The sequence below is a fragment of the Diabrotica virgifera genome, chromosome 6 (assembly GCF_917563875.1).
Source record: "Diabrotica virgifera virgifera chromosome 6, PGI_DIABVI_V3a".
NCBI classification, from domain to species: Eukaryota; Metazoa; Arthropoda; class Insecta; order Coleoptera; family Chrysomelidae; genus Diabrotica; species Diabrotica virgifera.
This window is the reverse complement of record NC_065448.1, coordinates 225,608,611-225,631,297: the sequence shown is the minus strand read 5'-3', so window position 1 is coordinate 225,631,297 and position 22,687 is coordinate 225,608,611. Positions and strand designations below refer to the sequence as shown.

The 22,687-nt window shown below is 32.5% G+C and overlaps 1 protein-coding gene across 5 annotated transcripts in view; it reads right to left on the bottom strand.

Annotated features, from left to right (window-relative positions):
- The window catches only part of LOC126887293 (uncharacterized), a 138,704-nt gene that overhangs the window by 80,911 nt on the left and 35,106 nt on the right, over positions 1 to 22,687 (bottom strand). For all 5 annotated transcript variants that reach the window (XM_050654702.1, XM_050654703.1, XM_050654705.1 and 2 more), the window contains exons 2-3: positions 13,805 to 13,987; positions 8,140 to 8,280 (exon numbers count right to left, since the gene is read on the bottom strand). In XM_050654702.1, coding sequence (XP_050510659.1) covers positions 8,140 to 8,280; positions 13,805 to 13,987 — 324 coding nt within the window. The remainder of the gene's footprint in view (positions 1 to 8,139; positions 8,281 to 13,804; positions 13,988 to 22,687) is intronic.

The window sequence follows — 22,687 nt, the reverse complement described above, 5'->3', positions numbered from 1 at the left end:
CCCCTAATTTTCAATCTTTACTCAGAAAGAATATTTATCGAAGCTTTGCACGAAACTGAAAAAGGTATTCTACTAAACGGGTACCGGCTAAATAATATCAGGTATGCAGATGACACCATAGTATTTGCGGACAACCTAGAAGACCTACCAGTCCTCATGGACAAAATCACAGTCAACAATATGGACTCAATATAAACGCAAGGAAAACAAACCTTATGATCGTAAGCAAGAAAAAGATAACAGAAGGTCAACTCTATAATCAACCAAACCCCTGTAGAAAGAGTGAGGCACTACAAATACCTCGGCACCATAATAAATGAAGAATGGACCAACAACCAAGAAATAAGAGCGCGCATCGGAGAAGATAGATCAATCTTCAACCGCATGGGGGCATTTTTCAAGAGCCACAACCTTTCTCTTGGTATAAAAGTAAGAATACTGAGATGTTACGTCTTCTTCGTCCTTTTTTCTGGTGTTAAATCATGGACCTTAAACGAGGATATGTGCCGAAAATTGGAAGCATTTGAGATGTGGCTATATCGGAGAATTCTTAAAATCCCATGGAATCATCCGGTCACAAATGAGGAGGTTCTTAGAAGAATGGGGAAGAACCGAGAAGTACTAACCACCATTAAATCTCGAAAGTTGGAATACTTTGGACACACTATGCGAAATGAATCCAGATATGCCCTCCTACAAGCCATCCTACAAGGAAAAATATTTGAAAAGCGAGGTCCTGGAAGAAGAAGAACATCCTGGTTAAAGAACCTCAAAACCTGGTTCAACACAACATCTGTGCAGCTTTTCCGTGTTGCTGTAGATAAAGTGAATATTGCCATGATGATCGCCAACATTCGTCACGGATAGGCACATCAAGAAGAAGAAGAAGAAGACGTCGTATTCTAGATCGCTTAGGCGTGTGGTCAAGGTCTATTGTATCCCTCTTGTGTCGGAGTCCAGTTTGGAGAGAAGATATTCTACAGCTACGGTAAAAATAAACGGAGAAAGCACGGATCCCTGTCTGACTGCAGTCAACACGTTAAATTCATCACTGTTGTGTATCCCGCTGCATTTCGCCTCAGTATACAGTTACTTTATAATGGAAATTATTTTTTGCGGGATGTTTCTTAGCTCTAAATAAGCTGTCAAAGGCACGCTCAAAATCGACAAAAACCATGTAGAGGTGTATGTTCCAATCAACCAATTGTTCCTTTATTACCTGTGCTCCTGTAGCTCCTGTGCAGGAGGATTCTGGTCTAAAGCTTGCCTGATTAGCTCGAAATTCAACTTTGTTTGTTAATCTTTTAGTATGATTTAGCCAAAGTAGCTCACCATTTTACTAAACGGAAAGTCCAGCTCAATAACACAAAAAGCAACGGGCCAAGTCCATTTTTAAAACCAAACTGACTCCATCCAATGACCTCTTTACATTTTTTAAATAATCTTGTGTGTAATGTTCTCAAGAAAAGTCTTAATAAGTGACTCATTAGGCTTATTAGTCGGTGGTCCTTGCAGAATTTCGCACGTGGTGTTGTGGGTAGTGCGGTTCGTTGTTTAATAAATTTCTATTATGAAATCCTTGACACTGATTTCAACCTTTTATCGTTGATGTTCTTTTTATGTCATATTTTTTAAAGACTTAATCTATTTTTTTTTCATCTTACAAATAAAACAATAGAACATTTCTCAAATCGCTCATTTAAAAACCCCTGTATGTTGACATTGGTTCGTTAGTTTATTACATCTAAAAATATTAATACTTTTCAGTCTACACATAATATAGTGTGTTGTGATAAACTGAATATAGCTGACCTACTTTAAAACTCAGTGTTATCTGTCTGTATTTACGGTGTTTGAGTGTCTATACACAAAGAAAATTTTATTCATATAGAAAAAAAAACAAAAAAGAATTAAGGAATAGAAATTTTGATCTTCACCGTTTTCGGTCAGTTCATTCCTCCTCATTTATGAGGAAGAGGCTCTATGTCTCATTTTTCCTCCGATCCCTTCTCTCCATTCTAATGCTGGTCTTCCTCCGCTGCTTCTATTCCATAGAACATTGCTTAAGGCCTGTTTTGGCCATCGTTCGTTTTCCATTCGCTTTAAATACCCATAGCATAAAAGTTATTGGGATTCTACGGTATCTACGGTATTGTAAATCTTTCCTGTTTTTCTTTTTATTTCTTCATTTGGGATGTGATAAAGTCTGGATATCTGACAAACTCTATTTAGATAATTCATTTCTATTACTTCCTGTTTCTATACCCCATTTAGGCCTTGTATTTTCTGCTGAATGTCCATTTCCATGTTCCTTCATTCGCTATCACTGTCTCTATAGTCTAATAGCTAGTGAACCCTCCGACTAACAGTCTTCCTGTAAGGCTAGATAGAAATTTGTATAGTAATATAAATATATAAATATATAATAATTCATAGCACACCAAAGCTAAAAACCATGACCTGGCAGGCATCAGCCCTGCACGTGTATCTACCAGGTGAATCGAAAAGTGCATAGTTAAGGGAAAAAAACTTTCTCCTGTAAAGTTCAAATTTAAGTATGTGTTTGTGTAAGTCATTTAGAAGAAATGTGTACAATGACAGGCGATTCTGAACAGCATAAGACCTTGCCAGGCGAGGGACAAAATTAGGATTTTTTCCTAAAATTAGTTTTTTTGCATCGAACAAAGTTTTTTAGGTTTTTTGAATCATTCCAAACAGAATAGATCTTTAGTGACTTTTCTCTTAGGTTAACAGTTTTTGACATATAAATATAAGTGATTAAAAATGTAAAAATTGCGAAATCGGTCATTTTTAACCCTGAATCGGACATTTAACTGAACATTTCAGTGTTGCCAAAAGAGGTAGATATTCTTTAAACATCGATTGATGAAATCCCGAAGAGTTTTTTGCAATATAATATATCGAAAACCCCGTTGTTTTTTAATTACTAATCAAGCGGGCGCGACACTGTACTATAAGTGAGGACGTTTGAGTTTGCATAAATTTATTATCTCGAGAATGGACAAATTTGAAGAGAAATACTTAGACAGGTCGATTTTTATTTTTAAATTAGAACTTTTTGGCATATACATAATACTAGTGACGTCATCCATCTGGGCGTGATGCCATAATCGATGACTTTTTAAATGAGAGTAGGGGTTGTGTGATAGCTCATTTGAAAGGTTATTTAATTCTCTATTTAGTTATATAAACAATAACATCATTATTTATACAGGGTGTACAAAATTTTTTTTTATTAAATTAATTTACAAAAAAAGAAGAACATTTTTTGCACACCCTGTGTAAATAATTGTGATAAAAATTGTGTTATTACTGAATAGAGAATTACATGTCATTTCAAATGAGCTATCACACGACCCCTACTCCTATTCAAAAAAATCGTCGATTACGTCATCACGCCCAGATAGATGACGTCACTAGTATTATATATATGCCAAAAAGTCCTAATTTAACAATAGAAATCGACCTGTCTGAGGATTTCTCTTCAAATTTGCCATTTTAGAGATAATGAATTTATACAAACTCAAACGTCCTCACACTACAGTATCGCGCCCGCTTGATTAGTAATTAAAAAAAAAGGGTTTTCGATATTGTATTGCAAAAAACTCTTCGGGATTTCGTCAATAAATATTTAAAGAATATCTACCTACTTTGGCAACATTAAAATGTCCAGTTAAATGTCCGATTCAGGGTTAAAAATGGCCGATTTCGCAATTTTTAAATTTTTAATCGCTTATATGTTAAAAACTATTAACCTCAGAGAAAAGTCACTAAAGATCTTTTGTGTTTGGAATGGTTCAAAAAAACCTAAAAAAACTTTTTTCGATGCAAAAAAAAACAATTTTAGGAAAAAACCCTAATCTTTCCCCTCGCCTGGCAAGGACTTATGCTGTTCAGAATGGCCTGTAATTGTACACATTTCTTCCAAATGACTTACTCAAAACACATACTTAAATTTAAACTTTACAGGAGAGAGTTTTTTCCCTTAACTATGCACTTATTGATTCACCTGGTATATACACGTGCAGGGCTGATGCCTGCCAGGTCATGGTTTTTCGCCTTGCTGTGCTATGAACTATCACTATACAAATTTCTAGCCTTAGAGGAAGACCTTTAGTCGGAGGGTTCACTAGCTCTTAGACTACCAAGTATTTGAATTTATAGCATTTTTTATATCTCTAATCGAGAGTTGTGGGTCCCTTTTTTAGTCCCTTATTATTAATTAGTCCCCAATTTTTATATTGTTCGGATAACTTTCAAATCATATAATCCATGTCTTCCCCATCGATGCCATAGTCACTTGATCGTCTGCGAAGACGATTCTCACAAGTCAAAGAGCACAAAATGAGTCTTTAAATTTCTGGCTGTTCTTATTTCTTTAATTTGTAGAAGTTTAAATACAGGGTGTCCAAAAACTCTACCGACAAACGAAGACAGGAGATTCCTCAGATAATTTTGAGACAATTTAACCAAATTCACCTAGTCCGAAAATACTTCCTAAGGAAGCTAGAGCTCTTTGAAGATGGCGTCTTTTAACAAGTGTTTCTTAAATACCTCCAGAACGCTTCTAGTTAGAAAAAAAAAAAACAAAAATTGGTACACATATTTATCTTCCAGTGTGAAATCGATTCCATCTATTGTGAATTTCTAGCACCAGTCATAGCTGTCCGTTTTGGGTGGGGCAACGGTAATTTTATCGCATACCTTTTTTGTCTTTAACTTTTAAGCATTTTTGATACTGGATTATTAAATTGTGAGGTAATCTAGTACTAAAAGTTACTCTTGCTTTAAGTCGGTATGACACACCGTTTTCTAAAAAAATCGATATAAAAATTTTTCGTTTCCTGAATTGGAAAAAAAAATTCAAAAATATATTAAAAAAACTGTGTATTTTACCAACTTAAAGAAAGAGTAAATTTTAGTGCTAGAATACCTCATAATTTAATAATCTAGTGTCAAAAATTCTTAAAAATTAAAAACAAAAATGTTATGCGATAAAATAACCGTTGACCTACCCAAAACGGACGCATATGGCCGGTACTAGAAATTCGCAATTAATGAAATCGATTCATCTCTGGAATATAAATAAACGTACCGTTTTTTTGATATTCAAAAAACGAAAAATTTTCACTAGTAATACCACTAGAGGTCAAATTATTTCCGGAAATTTTTTTGAGATCATGAATATTTTGTAAATTTTCTAAAAATATTCATGATCAAAAAAAAATTCCGGATATTAATTTGACTTCGCGTGGTATTCGGTAAGAAAATTCCACACCAAATTTGCATTTGAAAATCCAAAGCTTCATGAACAGATTAATAGCGCGCCATAGCTTTGTCAGCAATTATTTAGGCTTCCAAATTCGTAATTTCTACTCATTGTAGTTGCATGGGAATACCATTTCAAGATAGAAAATAGTATATTCTTCAATTTTACATAAGTTTTGAGTAACTACAAGTGATAGAAAATGAATCAAAACTAAATTATGTAAACAAATAAAAACCAGTCTGTCAAAAATGTTCTGTTATTGTAAACGTCAAAAAATTTCCACTATAATTCGCTGTTGGGTACCCCACGAGCAAAAAATTTCCGATAAAATACCTCCGTTGCCATGGTGATCTGTCAAAATAACGTATTTTGATTGGTTCAAAATTACAGGTGTGGAATTTTCAAATCAATTTTTCTAGAAAACAGGGTATCCTATCGACTTAAAGTAAGAGTACCTTTTAGTACTATAATATCTTACGTTTTAATAATCCAGACTCAACAATGTTTAAAAATTAAAAACTAAAAAGTTATGCGAAATATAACTGTTGCCCTACCCAATAAGGACACCTATGACCGGTACTAGAAATTTGTAATAAATGGAATCGATTTTTCTTTGAAAGATAAATAAGTGTACCTATTTTCGTTTTTCTAAATAGAAGCGTTCTAGAGATATTTAAGAAAAACTAATTACCAGCCGCCATCTTCAAATAGCTCTAGCTCTCTTAGGAAGCATTTTCGGACTAGGTTAATTGGGTTAAATTGACTTAAAATTATCTGAGGAATCTCCTGCCTTCGTTTGTCGGTAGAGTTTCTGGACATCCTGTATAATACTGCCAGCACGAAATCCTCTCTGATCTTCTATTTTCTCATATAAGCTTTCGATTTATTCTTTTATTAATCGACCGTAGAACCTCCCCACTGAACTATCTATCTATCTATCTATCTATCTATCTATCTATCTAATCAGCCCTAAAAATCCATCCTTGGATATAGGCCTCCTCTTCATTCTTCCATGCCTCTCTATCTTGGGCAATTTGCATACATTTTGACCCGGCGTGTTTCTTCAGGTCATCTGACCATCGCATTTGTGGCCGTCCCCTTTTTCGTTTGTGGTTCCACGGTCTCCAATGTATAATCGTCTTAGTCCATCTTTCGCCCTTCTGCCTTTGGGTGTGTGCGGCGAACTTCGATTTAAGCTTTGCTACTTATTGAGACCTTTCACTTTTGTTTTGTTACGGATCCATTCGTTTATTTTCCTGTCTGATATTAAAGTGCAGCATTTGTCTTTCCACTGATCTTTCTGTCTTTGAATATATATTTTCGTCACTGAACTAATATGTCTTATACCTCTGTAATTTATCTATTCTTACATTTATTTACCTATTCTATGTCATATTATGTTTGTTTTTAGTTTGTGAAAACTGTCATTATAGATAGCAGTGCGTGAAGGGTTTAAAGTGTGCGTGAAGTAACAATGTATTTTAAATGGGATTTACTTTTTCGCACACTTTCAATGGGTTTTTTGGCACACTTTCATATAATCAAATATCCTTAACTCTTGCGTTGTCATGGTGATGACAATATGAGCAATGACTTACAACAAAATTTTTGACAGTTTTGTGGTTTGAAAGTAGTTAGGATTTTTAAATGTCAAAGTTCTAAAAATTGTAGAATAGAAATGAATTCCAGTGACGAAGAGTTACAGTTTTTTTATTTGTTTATCGTAGATAAAATATTGTATGAAACTGTGCGTGAAGTACTTTTTGCGAACGCACGCGATATTTAGAGCACGAGCGACAACGGAGCGAGTGCTATACATCGCGTAAAAGCATACTTCACAAACTGTTTCATAAATAACTATTTTGTCTCCTTTTTTGTAAGTAGAGAGAGCTTATATAAGCCAAGATCCAATTTTTATTAAAAATCTCCGTCAAAAATTCTATTAGTATTGACGGTCCGAGTTTTATTAATTCAATGGGGATGCTTCCAGGTCCTGTGTGGTTTTCACTTTTTTCATTTCCTTTAAAGTTAGTCTTATCTTGTCCACACTAATTGGTTGTACTTCATCTTCGTCTATTGGATCTGTTCTGAAATCTCTGTAATTTATTTCGCAATGTGGTCTTGCTTCGTTAATATTATTATATTATAATAGAAATTTGTAATACTCTTCCCACTATGACATACTTATGGGGTTTAATCTTCCTGTTCCTTTCTGATCTTTCCCTTGGTTTCCTATAAACTTCCTTGCTTCAGATATTCGCGTTCCACAAAAATATCTGTGTGATCAAACAGGCTAAACAATGAGATAGTTTCCGCAGTAAGTGCTAGAATATTCAAGTGTTACGAAGCCTAAAGAACAAAACACTGATAGTTTTTCCGAATATCTTAAAAACTACTTTAGATTTTAGTGAGATTGCTGTTGGGATAACAACAATTTATACATGCAACAAAATATCAGTTAAAGACGCGTTTCACTTCAAAAAATCAAAAACCAAAAAAAAGTCAAAAAAGAACAACGTAAAATAAATTATTAAGATAATATGGAAATAACCACAACTTAAGAATAAACCAAAAAAAAACAAAGAAAGTAGAGGAAATATATTGATATGGATATGATTTTACTCTTATGCACCTGTATCTTTATGTTTTAAATATGTATTTAAAATAATGAATATGGAAGAGTGGTTAATAAAAAAATACGTTAGAAACATAACACTACGATCTATCTAGTGATTCTTGGTAGCTTCTATCTTCTTGAACGTATAATATCTGTTAGCACATACATGTCGCTAAATGCTGATTTTAATTAATTAGAACAAGTTTTTGCGTAAATAAGTTGTGTTACTTACAAAACAAAACAGCAACGAAGTCAGTGTCTTCTACAATTTTATCCAAAATTCTGGCATTGACTTCTTCAATTCGATCGGGTAGGTCCATTGCTTCTAAGCTGGTAAGGAAATCTAGGACTTGTTCTTCATCCATCAAGTCACCTGAAAAGAAAACATGATAGTTTATTGATAAGTTTTTAATGATGGTAACACTCCAAAGTACTTTTATATAACAATAACAAAAATAATATATTAACTTTTTCACGGCTTGGTTTATATCCTTCCTTGATTCCCGTTTGTTCTACGCGTTTTCTTTCCAATTACATACATTGGGATACCTTAGGTTGTCATTCATTTCATGGCTCCATCTGTAGGCTTTCTTTTACACTTTTTACAGCCTGTTGTAGCAACTAAGATTTTTGGCATTCTAGCTTGGGTCATTATTTGGACATGTCCTCTAAGATTTCGTTCACAAGTATATTAGGTTCATTATACAATTCATTTAACATTTTTTTTTTGGTTTTTGATGTCCACTGATTGTTTATCATTTTTCCGTCAAATATCTTTCGAATTATTTTCCTTCCCTATCCTTGTAACATTGATCGCTCAGTTTTCCTGGACAGACAGTCCAGGCTTCTGAGACATAAGTAACTAGTGGTTTTATTGCAGTTTTATATTGAGTGCATGTAAATATTTCCTAACATTATTTCTTGGTGTATTTCGTCCCGGAAATAAAGTCCCTAAATATTCAAATCTTTCTGCTTACCTATTAAAATTGATACATTTTTACTCCATCCGTTATTATCAAATCTGTGTCTATCCGTTGTTACTATCCTTGTTCAAATTCCTTGTTCGTCCATTCCATGTACCTACTTGGTTTTTGTTTTTTTTAGACTTTCTTTAGACTCTAGATGTTCCACTACCTGTTTTAAGAGGAAACAGTAGCGATCAACAGGTAGCGAAAACGCGTTCCAAGATTGAGGCTGTAATTTTGAATATTTTTTCGATATATTTGGCACACGTTTTCATAATATAATAAAGAATGGCGGTATAGAGCTTAATTTGAAAAATATATTAATATGTGGAAATTACTCTGTAATTAAATAAAATATTAAAAAAACGAGCCTGTACCGCTATTAAGAAGAACAAAAAAGTACACTTTCTTAAAATAAACTTTTTTATCTGATGCCTAAATTTTGTGTCATTTTGGAACTACTAAAATTTTTTATTTCATTAGTAGTTCCAAAATGAGACAAAATCTAGGCATCGGATAAAAAAGTTTATTTGAAGAAGGTGTATTTTTTTGTTCTTCTTAATGGCGGTGCAGGCTCGTTTTTTAATATTGTATTTAATTACAGAGTAATTTCCACATATTAATATATTTTTCAAATTGGGCTCTGTACCGCCATTCTTTATGGTATTACGAATACGTGTGCCAAATATCTCGAAAAAATATTCAAAATTACAGCCGCAATCTTGGAACGCGTTTTGGCTACCTGTTGATCGCTACTGTATCACCTTAACTCTATCTTGATTCTGGACAGAATTACTACATCATCCACGAATGCCAAACATTGCTGTCTTTTGTGATACATGTAACCTGGTCTGTTAATAATAGCCTCTTCTATTACCATTTATAACACTACATTAAATATCTATGGGTCTTCTTGTCATACTTTATATATTTCTTTTCTTTTTATTCTATCAAAAGCTTGCTTAAAGTTTATTAAGAGTAACATTGTTAGTCCAGGGCACATCTGTTTTGAGATGGACGTTGAGAGGTGACTCAATTTTTTTTTGCAGAAATTGCTTGAAAATAACTCAATTAATAATATTTGAGTTATCCCCCCACTCAAAATGGTCCGGAACATTGTTTAAATAATCAAAATGTCAAAATATGAAGAAAAAATTCGATTTTTTTATTGGTTTTTTATTATAACTTTAAAACTATTCATTTCTGAGAAAAGTTGTTCTGACATAAAAGTTGCGTAATTAAATTTTCTACAATATAGAATTGGTTAAAAATTTATAAAATAGTTACCCTTGTTGCAAAATAGCAATAATTGCTAAAAAAAACCATACAAAAACAAGTATTAGCATTTTACGATTTTCAACCATTTATGCTACACTTAAAACCTTCATATTTTACCCAAAAAAACTTTATGATATAGTAAAATATTTCTATAAATTTCATTAAGATCGGTTTAATAGATTTTGCAAAATAAATTTTGCAATCCAGCTTTCACAAAAAAAATTCATTTTTTCAAAATGTTGCAGGACTGAAAATAAAGAAGGCAGCAAGTTGAATTTTTTCACATATAGAAGAATACTGTACCATTCATTTGCAATTTGCAAAATTAAAATCGGTTGACTACCACGGCGTCAGGAATTTTTTTAAATAAACATTAATTTTTGGTGCTACGCGCAGGACAGCGGTCAACGGTTTGCTCTCATTGGGCATTTCAATGACCTGTTGACCCTAATTTGTTGCAAAATAGCAATAAGTGCTAAAAAAACCATACAAAAACAAGTATTCGCATTTTACGATTTTCAACCATTTATGCCACACTTAGGACCTTCATACTTTACCCAGAAAAACTTTATGATATAGTAAAACAACACTGTAAATATCATTAAGATCGGTGCAAAATAAATTTTGCAATCCAGCTTTCGCAAAAAAAATCATTTTTTAAAATGTTGCAGGACTGAAAATAAAGCAGATAGCAAGTTGAATTTTCTTTTGCTTATAGAAATGTACTGTACCTTTCATTTTTAATTTGCAAAATTAAAATCGATTAATTACCACGGCGTCAGGAAATTTTTTAAATAAACATTAATTTTTGGTGCTACGCGCAGGACAGCGGTGTACGATTCACGCAAGTTGATTTTCACCAAAATTTCTTCCAAACTTTATCTAATATATTATTTTCTTACTCTATATTTTGTTGTATTTTAATATTTTAGTTCCACAAAAATCAAACTAATTTTATTATTGTGTGTGAAGTATTGTTTAAACAATTGCATATGTTTAAAAAAAATAAACTTTTATTCTCTCAGTTAAAATATGTGAACAAAGAAAGTTTTTGCTAAAAAAGTGTTATTTCAAAAGATAGAGTATGTGTTTTTATTTTGCAATAAACAAAGTTAATTATTTATATCGAAATGTAATAAAAATTAAAATGTATCAATCATTATCAAAGGTCATTGGAATGCCCAATCAGAGCAAACTATCCGCTGTCCTGCGCGTAGCACCAATAATTATTGTTTATTTAAAAAAATTCCGGACGCCGTGGTAGTTAATCGATTTTAAGTTTGCAAATTGCAAATGAAAGCTACAGTACACTTCTATATGCAAGAAAAATTCAACTTCCTATCTGCTATATTTTCAGTCCTGTAACATTTTGAAAAAATGAATTTTTTTTGCGAATGCTGGATTGCAAAATTTATTTTGCAAAATCTATTGAACCGATCTTAATGATATTTACAGTTTGTTTTACTGTATCATAAAGTTTTTCTGGGTGAAATATGAAGGTCCTAAGTGTAGCATAAATGGTTGAAAAACGTAAAATGCGAATACTTGTTTTTGTATGGTTTTTTCGCAATTATTGCTATTTTGCAACAATGGTGACAATTTTTTAAATTTTTAACCAATTCTATATTGTAGGAAATTTAATTACGCAACTTTTATGTCAGTACAACTTTTCTTGGAAATGAACATTTTTAAAGTTATAATCAAAAAACGAAGAAAAAAATCGAATTTTTCCTTCATTGTTTGACATTTTGATTATTTAAACAATGTTCCGGACCATTTTGAGAGGGAGGATAACTCAAGTATTATTATTTGAGTTATTTTCAAGCAATTTCTGTAAAAAAATTTGAGTCACCTCTCAACGTCCAAACGTACTAATATTTTTACAGATGCGCCCTGGTCTATGTTGGTTTATTATATTCATGACTCTCAGCTTATAGACAAGGCGGAAACGGCGGGTTCGTTGGGAAAAATATTCCCATGAGATATTTTTGCATAATCATATTCGTGAGACATCCCAGAATAAGGTTCAAGAAGTCGCCCACGTGAAAAGTGGGCCAATTTTTTTTAACAATTTTTTTTTATTCAAATTGCAAAAATCAGTATTTTTTGCCCGAACTAATTTTTTTTAGGTTTTTTGGACCAATCTGGACAAAAAAGGTATCTTATAATTTTTCCCTAAAGTTGATTGTTTTCGACTTATAAGTAATTTAAAATTGAAAAAAACGAAAAATGGCGATTTTCAAGACTTAATAACTCGGTTAATAATTATTATTATGAAAGTCAGAAAGTCACTAAATTAAAGTTTAAAGTCTCCGCTACATGATCCTGAAGAAATCTGTGTCATTAATTTATTACTAAGCTGTTATTTTTAATTAATAACAATGAGCGGTTAGATCGTATTGGCGCGGTTGTACATGTGAGTGCGAGTAAGATGCACAATTGGACTGCTGGAATGGCTTCTCTCTCGCACTCAGCATTTACAGACGCCGCACACGTGCATGGCGCTTATTATTATTACTTAAAATAACAGCTTAGTAATAAAATATTGACAAAAATTTCTTCAGGATCTTGTAGGGACGGCTTTAAACTTTGATTTAGACATATATTGACTTTCATAATAATAACTTTTAACCGAGTTATTAAACCTTGAAAATCGCCATTTTTCGTTTTTTTTTCAATTTTAAATTGCTTATAAGTCGAAAACGATCAACTTTAGAGAAAAATTATAAGAGATCATTTTTGTCCAGAATGGTCCAAAAAATTAAAAAAAAATTGTTCGGGCCAAAAATATTGATTCTTGCAATTTGATTAAAAAAAAAATTGTTAAAAAAAAATTGGCCCACTTTTCACGTGGGCGACTTCTTGGACCTTATTCTGCGATGTCTCACGAATGTGATAATGCAAAAAAATCTCATGGGAATATTTTTCCCTTCGAACCCGCCGTTTTCGCCTTGTCTATTATAATTACGCTTGTATTCTCCTATGCTATTGGTAAAAGTTCACCCAACTGCATGTATTATTTTATAACTCTTTGAACATTTTGTAAAGCCTTGTATATGGTATTTTTGATGCTATTCCACGTATTGTTTTTTATTTTTTGCTGATATTAGGTGTTTATTTTCAAGTTCCTTTCGTAATGAATTTCTAGTTTTATAATTTTAAACCTTTAATAGTATATTCAACGTGTTGTCTAGGCCTAAAGATCATTTTTCCTTTGAGCCTAAAGTTACCAATTATAGGTTAAGGTCAGAGCCAATATCTACTACAGAGTAAGTAGATACTCTTAATGCCTCTCCTGGTTCATTCCTTTCTCCCAATCCAAAAGGTCCCGTGATTTCTTCTACTGATACTTTTCCTACCCACCCTTTCATGAAGGTCACACATAATAATTTTCATTTCATTAAATTTTATTGATTTTATGACATTCCGTAGTTATCCACAGAACTGTTTCCGTCTGACCAGCTTCTATGTCTGGTTTGTCTGATATAGGTAGGTATTCTTTAGATTTTTATGGTTTTGCAATTCAGCGATATCAAACTTTGAAATAACAATAAGAAACAAAAATGTTTGAATATACTATCATAACCATTAACATACGAATTTTTTCACTTCCTTTAATATATTATCAAGTGGTACTTTGAAGTAGATACTTACCTTCGTAGATGATCGGTTCTTTTTCCCTAAAGTAGGTGAGAGCAGGAAACTTGGTGATGCCATATTGTTTGGCCAGTCGTTTGTCGTTGATTTTGACAAAATCTACTCCAAATGAGTCGGTGTCGTCGTCGATTTGTTCTAGCTCCTGGAGTACTTTGTCGCATGTGGTGCAGCTCCGCGCATCTGCAACAAATTAGACAAAATTAGAAGAAACTAGGATATAAATGAGGGGTTTAAGTGGGGTAGTGATGCACATTATAAGGTGTTGCTTCTGGATAACACCTCTAGCCTCTCTTACTCAATTCCTATCCTCACCTTCAAGAAGTGTGATCTTGATCACACGGGTGAACCCCGGTAAACCTGCAACCCTACTGGAGATTGGTTAACCAACCCCAATGGAAGGTAGGGTCAGGGCAGACAACTAAGGCAGAAAGCAAAGCTTGTTCAGAAGCTATAGCCAGCAGCTCTGGCACTGGACTCGGGTGCAATAGGCCGATAACCAGCTCACCTTAAACTAGGCTATCACGAATGCTACGAACAATGAACAAACCAACTACAAGTAGAATGTGAAAACGTTCAAAAAGAAGATGCAGTTATAGTCCTGGGTGATGTGAACGCCAAGCTGGGAAAAGAGCCAATATATGCAGAATCCTTTGGTAAGCATAGTTTTTATGATATTACCAGCAACAACGGTATAAGAATGGCACAGTTGGCAATGACAAATAAACTCAGAGTGGTCAGTACGTGTTTCTCCCATAAAAATATTCATAATGGGACCTGTATGATATCTGGTACTAATAAATGTAATCAAATTGATGATATATTAACATTTAAGTGGTGGGAAACCTCCGTAACAGATGTTAGATCTTAAGAGGCGCAAATTGTGATTCGGACTATTTCCTGGTTATATCAAAGATAAAACAAAGAATATTAATGGTAAGAAAAGAGAAAGGCGCCAAACAAAGAAAATGGCACATATAAGTATATGTTTAAAAATCCCAAAAAAGAAGAATGAGTACCAGCAGAAAATAAAAGTAATATTAAATAAAAGAGGAGAACCAAACAACATTGAAGAAGATGAGAATGTCATCAAAGCGACAATTACTAAGAAAGCAAAGGAAAAATTGGCTAAAACCTCAAGCAAAAGAAACGAGGAGTGGTTTGACCAAGATTGCCAATAAGTAATAGACAGCAAAACTATAGCTAGACAGAAATGTCTACAAAGGGATTCCCAATTGAATAGAAGAGCATATGAAGAACTGTTGAAGAAAAGTTGCAAAGAAAATATGTAGAAGGAAAAAGAGAAAAATGTTGAATAGAAAAATATAACAAATTACAGATTATAATAACAGAAGAGATACTAGAAAATTTTACAAGAAAAGCAAGCAATACACACAAGGATACATGACAAGAACAACACAAGGACAAAAATGGGGCAATTATCAGGGAGAAAGAGGAAAAAAATAATGAAAAGATGGAAGGAGCATTTTCTGGAGCTCTTAAATCCAGAAACCAAACAAAACCAAGATAAAGAAATGATTAATTGAAAAAGACTGTATGACTTGTACACACTTCTAAGTAGGTCAAACCGGCAAACAGGTGTATGTTCTCAAAAAAAAATTGGTAGTGTGTAAATTTTTTTTATTAATTAGCAAGTACTTTCAGCACATCACGTGCCATCATCAGAGCTTCGTCCTATAGGTATAAATCCTTCATAGAAGAGCAATTGCTAAACAACATTAAAATGTATAGATACTGGGCCAAGCCACAGATCTCGGGTGTAAAAACCCTTTACAATTAATAAAATCATATCTAATTTTTTTTTTATATTTATAAAAGACAATATGGCTGCGGTACACCATTGTGAAAGTGAACAGCTGTGGACTGTTATTCATTGACAGTTTAATGTCGGATGACAGTTTAATAGGTTTGCCGGATTAAGTTTGTCGGACATGTATAACGGGTTTTCATGTCTATTCATAAACTAATGAAGACTTATTAAGAATTAAAGAAAGGCCAAATATTGCCATTTACACATATTTTAGTAATTATACTGTTATTAGTTGTCGTTATGTTTATAATACGGGGCTCACAAAAATTGCCGCGGGGTGGCCCGCAATCTTCAGCGACGCCACTGCTCACAGTAAACCGTTGAAAAAGTCCATTTGCGTGACGAGAGGAGTCCATTATAGATGCAAACGTTTTCAATTTTATTAAACTCTACAAAAAATGAACAAGTAAATAATAAAATTACTTTATCCAATTTTAAGAATTTGATTTAAATTTTAAAAATACAAAAAACACACTTCGCGCTATTATAGTAGTTTAAAGTACAGCTACTGTACCATTTTTTTAATAACATATTCGGCAAATCTCTTCACATAGAAAACAATTATTGAGACAATTATTTGAAAACAGTTTCTATTATTATGTTACATATAAGTTGTTTGTATCTGCAACATTAAGCAGTATCATTAATTAATTATTTCAAAATTGCCAAGTTATGAGTCACCAGGAAAGAATTAATTAAGAAACCAAAGATGCACAGCAGAGTCAGTAATTTTTTTGGCACGAGTGTTTTGGCATTGTTTAAATAAAAAAAGAACAATTAAAGGTTCGATGTAAAATCACTATTTATAAGAAGTGTATGACAAATTAATATATTCAATAAGTCATTGATATATGTATGTCTTAATTAGAAGAAACTGAGCATTTAAGTTATTTTTGGTGAAGAGTTTAGTCATTTAAAACCAAATACCGTTTATTATTTGACAGTTTTATTATCTGGTAGGTATATGAAATATTACATAAAACAAACCTTTCCGAAGCAATATACATAATAACAAACACTTTTTGAAATATTTGCGATGAGTAGGTAAGTAGTTGTTGATTTCTTGAATGATGAATTCATAACGTATGCTCATAAACATAATAAAAAGAAGAAAAACGGAATACTTCGATCATATAATTAGAGGACCTAAATACCATCTATTTCGCCTAATAATACAAAAAAAAGGAACTAAAATCCAGTGGCGTGCTGGAACTTTTCAAGCGGCCCGGTGATTTTATAGAAACGCGGCCTCCCATCCTCATTTTACCTTCCATTATCAGGATTTTTACTCGTTATTTATAAAACAAAAACAAAAATACAAATTATTTGTAAATCAAACATAAAATTTTGAATTCAATGATTTTTTTTAAATTTGCTGTTTTTTTATTTAAGAATAAGCAATCTTACAAATAATAAATATTATCAGTAGTAATTGCACAAGAGCTCTAAAATTATCGAATTTTTCCCGAGTGACACTTTGACAGTTTTAATTTCACGACCCGAAGGGGAGTGAAATTATGTCAAAGTGTCACGAAGGCAAAAATTCGATAATAACTTTAGAGATCGAGTGCAATTTGTTGCGAATATTTCATGAATAAAACTGTTCAAAACCAAAATTTTATTGTAATTTATTTATGTAAGTACAAATTAGTACAATTAAACACACAGTTGTTATAAATATTTGACGGTTGAAGGCCATCACTTTTATAATTTTTAAAACATATCAAACGGGATATTATCAAAAATTATCGGGTATAATATCACAAGAGAGTGAGAATAAATTGAAAATAATGCGACAGTTTTTCGAAAATTTGTTGTCTGGCAATAGACACGAGAGCCCGCAGGGCTCGAGTGGCTATTGCCCAATGACAACAAATTTGAGTAAAAAATGAAGCATTATTTTCTTATTTATTCTTACTGTCGTGTGATATTCGTAAGATTATTTTTTAATACGTATATTATGGATATTTTCTTAAATGTGACAGTTGTCAAAACTAGGAAACTGGTTGCCATTAAACAGAAACAATCTACTTAAAAAAATTCTATCGGTAATTTTCTACAGTAGATAATTCTCAGTATAATTTTAATCTGATTGGACAGAATTAAACACGTGATCAAATATCTTACTAAACGATTGGCAGTTAAAATCATCAAAAAATAATCGGGTATAATATTACAAGAGAGTGAGAATAAATTGAAAATAATGCGACAGTTTTTCGAAAATTTGTTGTCTGGCAATAATAGACACGAGATCCCGCAGGGCTCGAGTGGCAATTGCCCAACAAATTTTAGTAAAAATGAAGCATTATTTTCTTATTTATTCTTACTGTCGTGTGATATTTGTAAGATTATTTTTTAATACGTATATTATGGATATTTTCTTAAATGTGACAGTTGTCAAAACTAGGAAACTGGTTGCCATTAAACAGAAACAATCTTATAAAATTATATCGGTAATTTTCTACAATAGATAATTCTCAGTATAATTTTAATCTGATTGGACAGAATTAAACACGTGATCAAATATCTTACTATACGATTGGAAGTTAAAATCATCAAAAAATAATCAGTTTAATTTTGATTTCTGTAGCTTTCTATTGGCCAGAATCTCCTGTGAATGAAATAATCACATGTATGAAAATATTGTTGGCAGTAAGGCAGAAACCATAATTTCGTTTACGTACTTATTTAGTTGAATTTTAGTAAATCAATTATTATACAAGAGAGTACAAATACAAGTACAGTAGAAATGCTTTAATCTAACAATATTTAAATTTTAATACAATGCAATAATCTAAATATTATTTTTTTGAGCAGTAGATTTTTGAGCAAATTCGTCGATTATTACAAAGCTTCTTTTTCTATAGCCATTAGTAAAAATGTTTCCAAGTGATCTTGTGTTACAATACCTACTTCTTAACCGATTTTTTATGTAGTTCAATATTGAAAAGCTTCTTTGACAAGATACTTGTGTCACTGAAAGAGTTAATAAATGCTTATATACTATATTTAAATTTGGATAAGTACAATGATATATAATGTAAGTTGTGCTTATGCAAAACAGCGTAACAGCAAGCTAAATAATCTTTACACTTGTTAGTACCACACGGAGGTGAAGCTTTCACGGTATTAACAATATTGTCATTTATTCCTTCATTTTCATTATCACTTACATTAATAATAGCATTTTTCATATTTTCTGTAGACTGAACATATTCGTCATTAACGCGATCTTCTATAATTTCAGTATTTTGCAAAATCTTATTTTTTAATACAATCCATTTATCAGCAAAATCAACGAGTTCTTCTTTAATTGCAGTTGCAGATATGGTAGGATAAAATGTCTTAACTTTTCAGCGAATGATTTAAATGCTTGATGGATTCGACCGTTACTTGATGGAAGTTCATTTTATCTCACAATAAAACACTGAAAACTTTTGTTTTCTATACTTCCACAAAATTTATTATTTACAACTATGTGACTACAGCTGTTTCGGCAGAGTGCCTTTCTCAAGTGATTTAAATGCTGTTAAAGGTATACTCATTTTTTACTGTATTAAAACTTCTAGGATGTAGAGTGCCGGATGTAGATGACGATTTGTCTTGATCAAATCGTTTTTCGATACTTTTAAAAATTTGAATAGGTTTATCATTAAGTTTCTCATAATTGTTGAAAACTCTTGTACAAAAATTGTTCCATTTTTATATTCTGCAGAGTACATATTTACTAGATGTTCGAAGGAAATTGGAATACCATAGATATACTTGTATGCATAAAAATAAATACTATTTTTAACAATCATTTATGTATATAGTCTTATTCATTTACTTAAACTGTATTTTACTATTAAAAAATATTTAAATTTTTTTAAATGTTTTGTTAATATCATTCGATTAGAAATTAAAAAAAAAGTTTTGTTACATTTAAATTTTTTTGAGAGAAAGACTTATTTGACCGGCTTCAAGAGGCCGCGGCCTCTCGGTGATTGCACCGTTTCATTTATATGGCCAGCACGCCACTGCTAAAATCACGAGAACTAAAACAGAAAAATGAGAGCACTAGGGATATTAAGAGTAAGTTGAGTGGAAAGAGTCACGAATGTCGAAGTGTTGAGAAGAATGGGAAAAGAAAGAGATGTTTTAAATACAATTAAAGTTAGAAAACTGCAATATCTGGGACATGTCAGGATGGGCGAGCGTTAAAACTTGTTGCAATTAATAATGCAAGGAAGAATACATAGTAAAAGGAGTCGTGAAAGAAGACGCATCTCCTGGTTAAACAATTTTAGAGCTTGATTTAACTGCACTTCTGCTGATCTCTTTAGAGTATCGGTATCAGAAGTGCAATGATGGACCTACTTTCTTAGAGGAGATGTCACATGAATGTAGGATTGTAAATAGTTTACCTTATATTTTAAGTTCCCCTGTATATCATTGTTCTTAATTATTAATACGAGAACGGGATAAGGGTCTAACATATGGACGTTGGCACATATGTGCAGAACGAATTGGTGATTACGGCGACGGTAGCGGAATACTTTTAATTTTGGTAGTTTTGGGTTATTGAAAGATGTCGGTATATGCTTTGAACCAATTTTAATTGGGTTGTTTCATAGGAAAAAGGAGATTAGCCTAAGACGGTTTGTTTTAGCGTAGGGAAAGAGAACGAATACATTCAGTCGATATAACATCACAGCGGCGACCAGGCGCGTTCTTAGGGATAATATTTAGAAAAGACGAATTAAGACGGGTATTATATTGATTAGACGCAAATTATCTATAAATACATATCGCTTTTGTAAGAATAAGAACACGTAAGATTTTGGTCACAATTACACACTTTTACACTTTTACATTTCGTCAATTTAATGGTATCAAAAATTTAGTCAGAAGAAGTCTTCCTTAAAGAAGGAAACTTTATATCTGAATCATTCCCTATATCAAAGGGGCTTAAACAAGGACTGTCTCCAACTTTATTTAAAATATATATTCAATCATCGCTAGAGCAGTGGAGGAAACAAGTATCCGGAATGGGAATAGACATAGGCAGTGGTAAATGTCTAACAACTTTGTTTTTTGCAGATGATCAGGTAGTCGTAGCGAATGATGAGGAAGACATGGACTACATGTTTAGAAAACTAAAGAAAGAATATGAAAAATGGGGCCTGAATATGAATATGTCACAGACAGAGTATCTTGAAATAGGGGATGATGAAGAAGATCCAGAGTTAGAAATTAGAACCACGAAAAGATGTAATGAATATAAATATCTCGGATCTATAATATCTAAAGAAGGCACTACCAAAAGAGACATCGAAAAGAGAACGCAGCAGGGCAAAAAGCGGTAAACATTCTGAGCTCTCTACTGTGGTCTAAAGATATAAGGCAAGAAACGAGATTGACAATTTATCGTACCTTGGTAGAGCCTATTATGACTTATGGGGCAGAAGTTTGGCAGATGACAGAAAAAGATAGGAAAATAATAGAAGTAGTAGAAATGGATTATCTAAGGAGGGCGTGTGGTATATCTAAAAAGATCACACCAGGAATGAATATATTAGAAGGAGGACACATACTGTATATTCCAGTGTAGATAAAATTGAAACTAGACAACTAGTGTGGTATGGTCACGTGAAACGAATGAATGAAGATAGATGGCCAAAGAAAGCTTTAAATTACATACCACACCAAAGAAGAAGAAGGGGAAGACCTTCAGTTGCCTGGGAAGAAAATGTACGGCACATCATGAAAGAAAGAGCCATCAAAGAAGACGAATTGATGGACAGAAAACGATGGCGGTCGAAATGCGAGAAGCGGCAGAGGCTGTAGGAACCTCGCTGATAGATAGATAGATAGAATAATTAAGTCATCTATTTTATTAATTAAAACTGTTAAACATCAAACGGACTTTTATTACGATTGTCTTTAAAGGAATCCTACATGAATAAGAAGAGAGCACTAATGTTTGCCAGGTAAATAACAAAAATTATACTAAAATGATGGTATCTCGTAGGTAAGACTCAGAAGCAAACTGATCCTCGGATCACTGATCAGATATTTCGATGGAGACAACCTAGGGTAAAGTAAATAAGTAGAAAGGATAGAAATTGTGGTATGTATGGAAAAGTCATACTAGGAATAGAGATGGCATAATTTGATTGCAGATAAAGGAATGAAACATAGTAGAACCTAGTAAACCTAGTAGAAGCTGTAAGGAAGGTGATAGAATAATGTCAGTGACATATTTTATATCGGTTAGTATTATGTATTTGAACATTTAAATACTGTAACCCCCCGCTCCCAAGAAAAACGTTTGAAAATAAAGGGATCCTGCCAGCAGCAGGACTTGACAATACGATATAAAGACTGCTAAAATACTAATATTACATTCAAGATTAGAAATAGTCCTACTGAAAACTACCTATTAAAAGTGGAGTACGACAGGGTTGTGTTTTGCCACCCAGTCTTTTTAATCTATACTCTGAACAAATATTTATTTATGCTTTGGTTAATAGACAAGAGGGAGTAAGACTAGGCAGAGGCGGAGAAGTAATCAACAATATCAGATACGCTGTATAAAATTTACAAGATGTCCAGACATTAGTAAATCTACTCAGTGAAGAAAATTATCGTAGAGGCATTTCAAAAACAAAGTGGATGATAGTTGGAAAGACTAATATAGATCAAGGTCTGCTTTTTAAACGCTTTTCTTTACTTCAATAGTTTGCATCAAATTTTTAGACGTTAATTTGACTGCTTTTTCTTCAACGCAAATGAATGAAAATTTGCAAACACATGTATTCGCGGGAACAATACACGAATAGTCAATAAATTTTTTTTTTATGTTTATTAATTGTTTAAATTTAAAAAAAAAAAACGATTTTAATGGAAAATGCTTAAATTTTCTTGTTTTTTACAATGTAGAAACTTGAAACTTTTACGGATTGTAGCTAATGATATGAACTATACATAATTTCACTTTTTACGTTAATTGTTTACGTTATGCTTCATAAATAAACAATAAAGTTTCAAATTTTGAACGCTCATATATT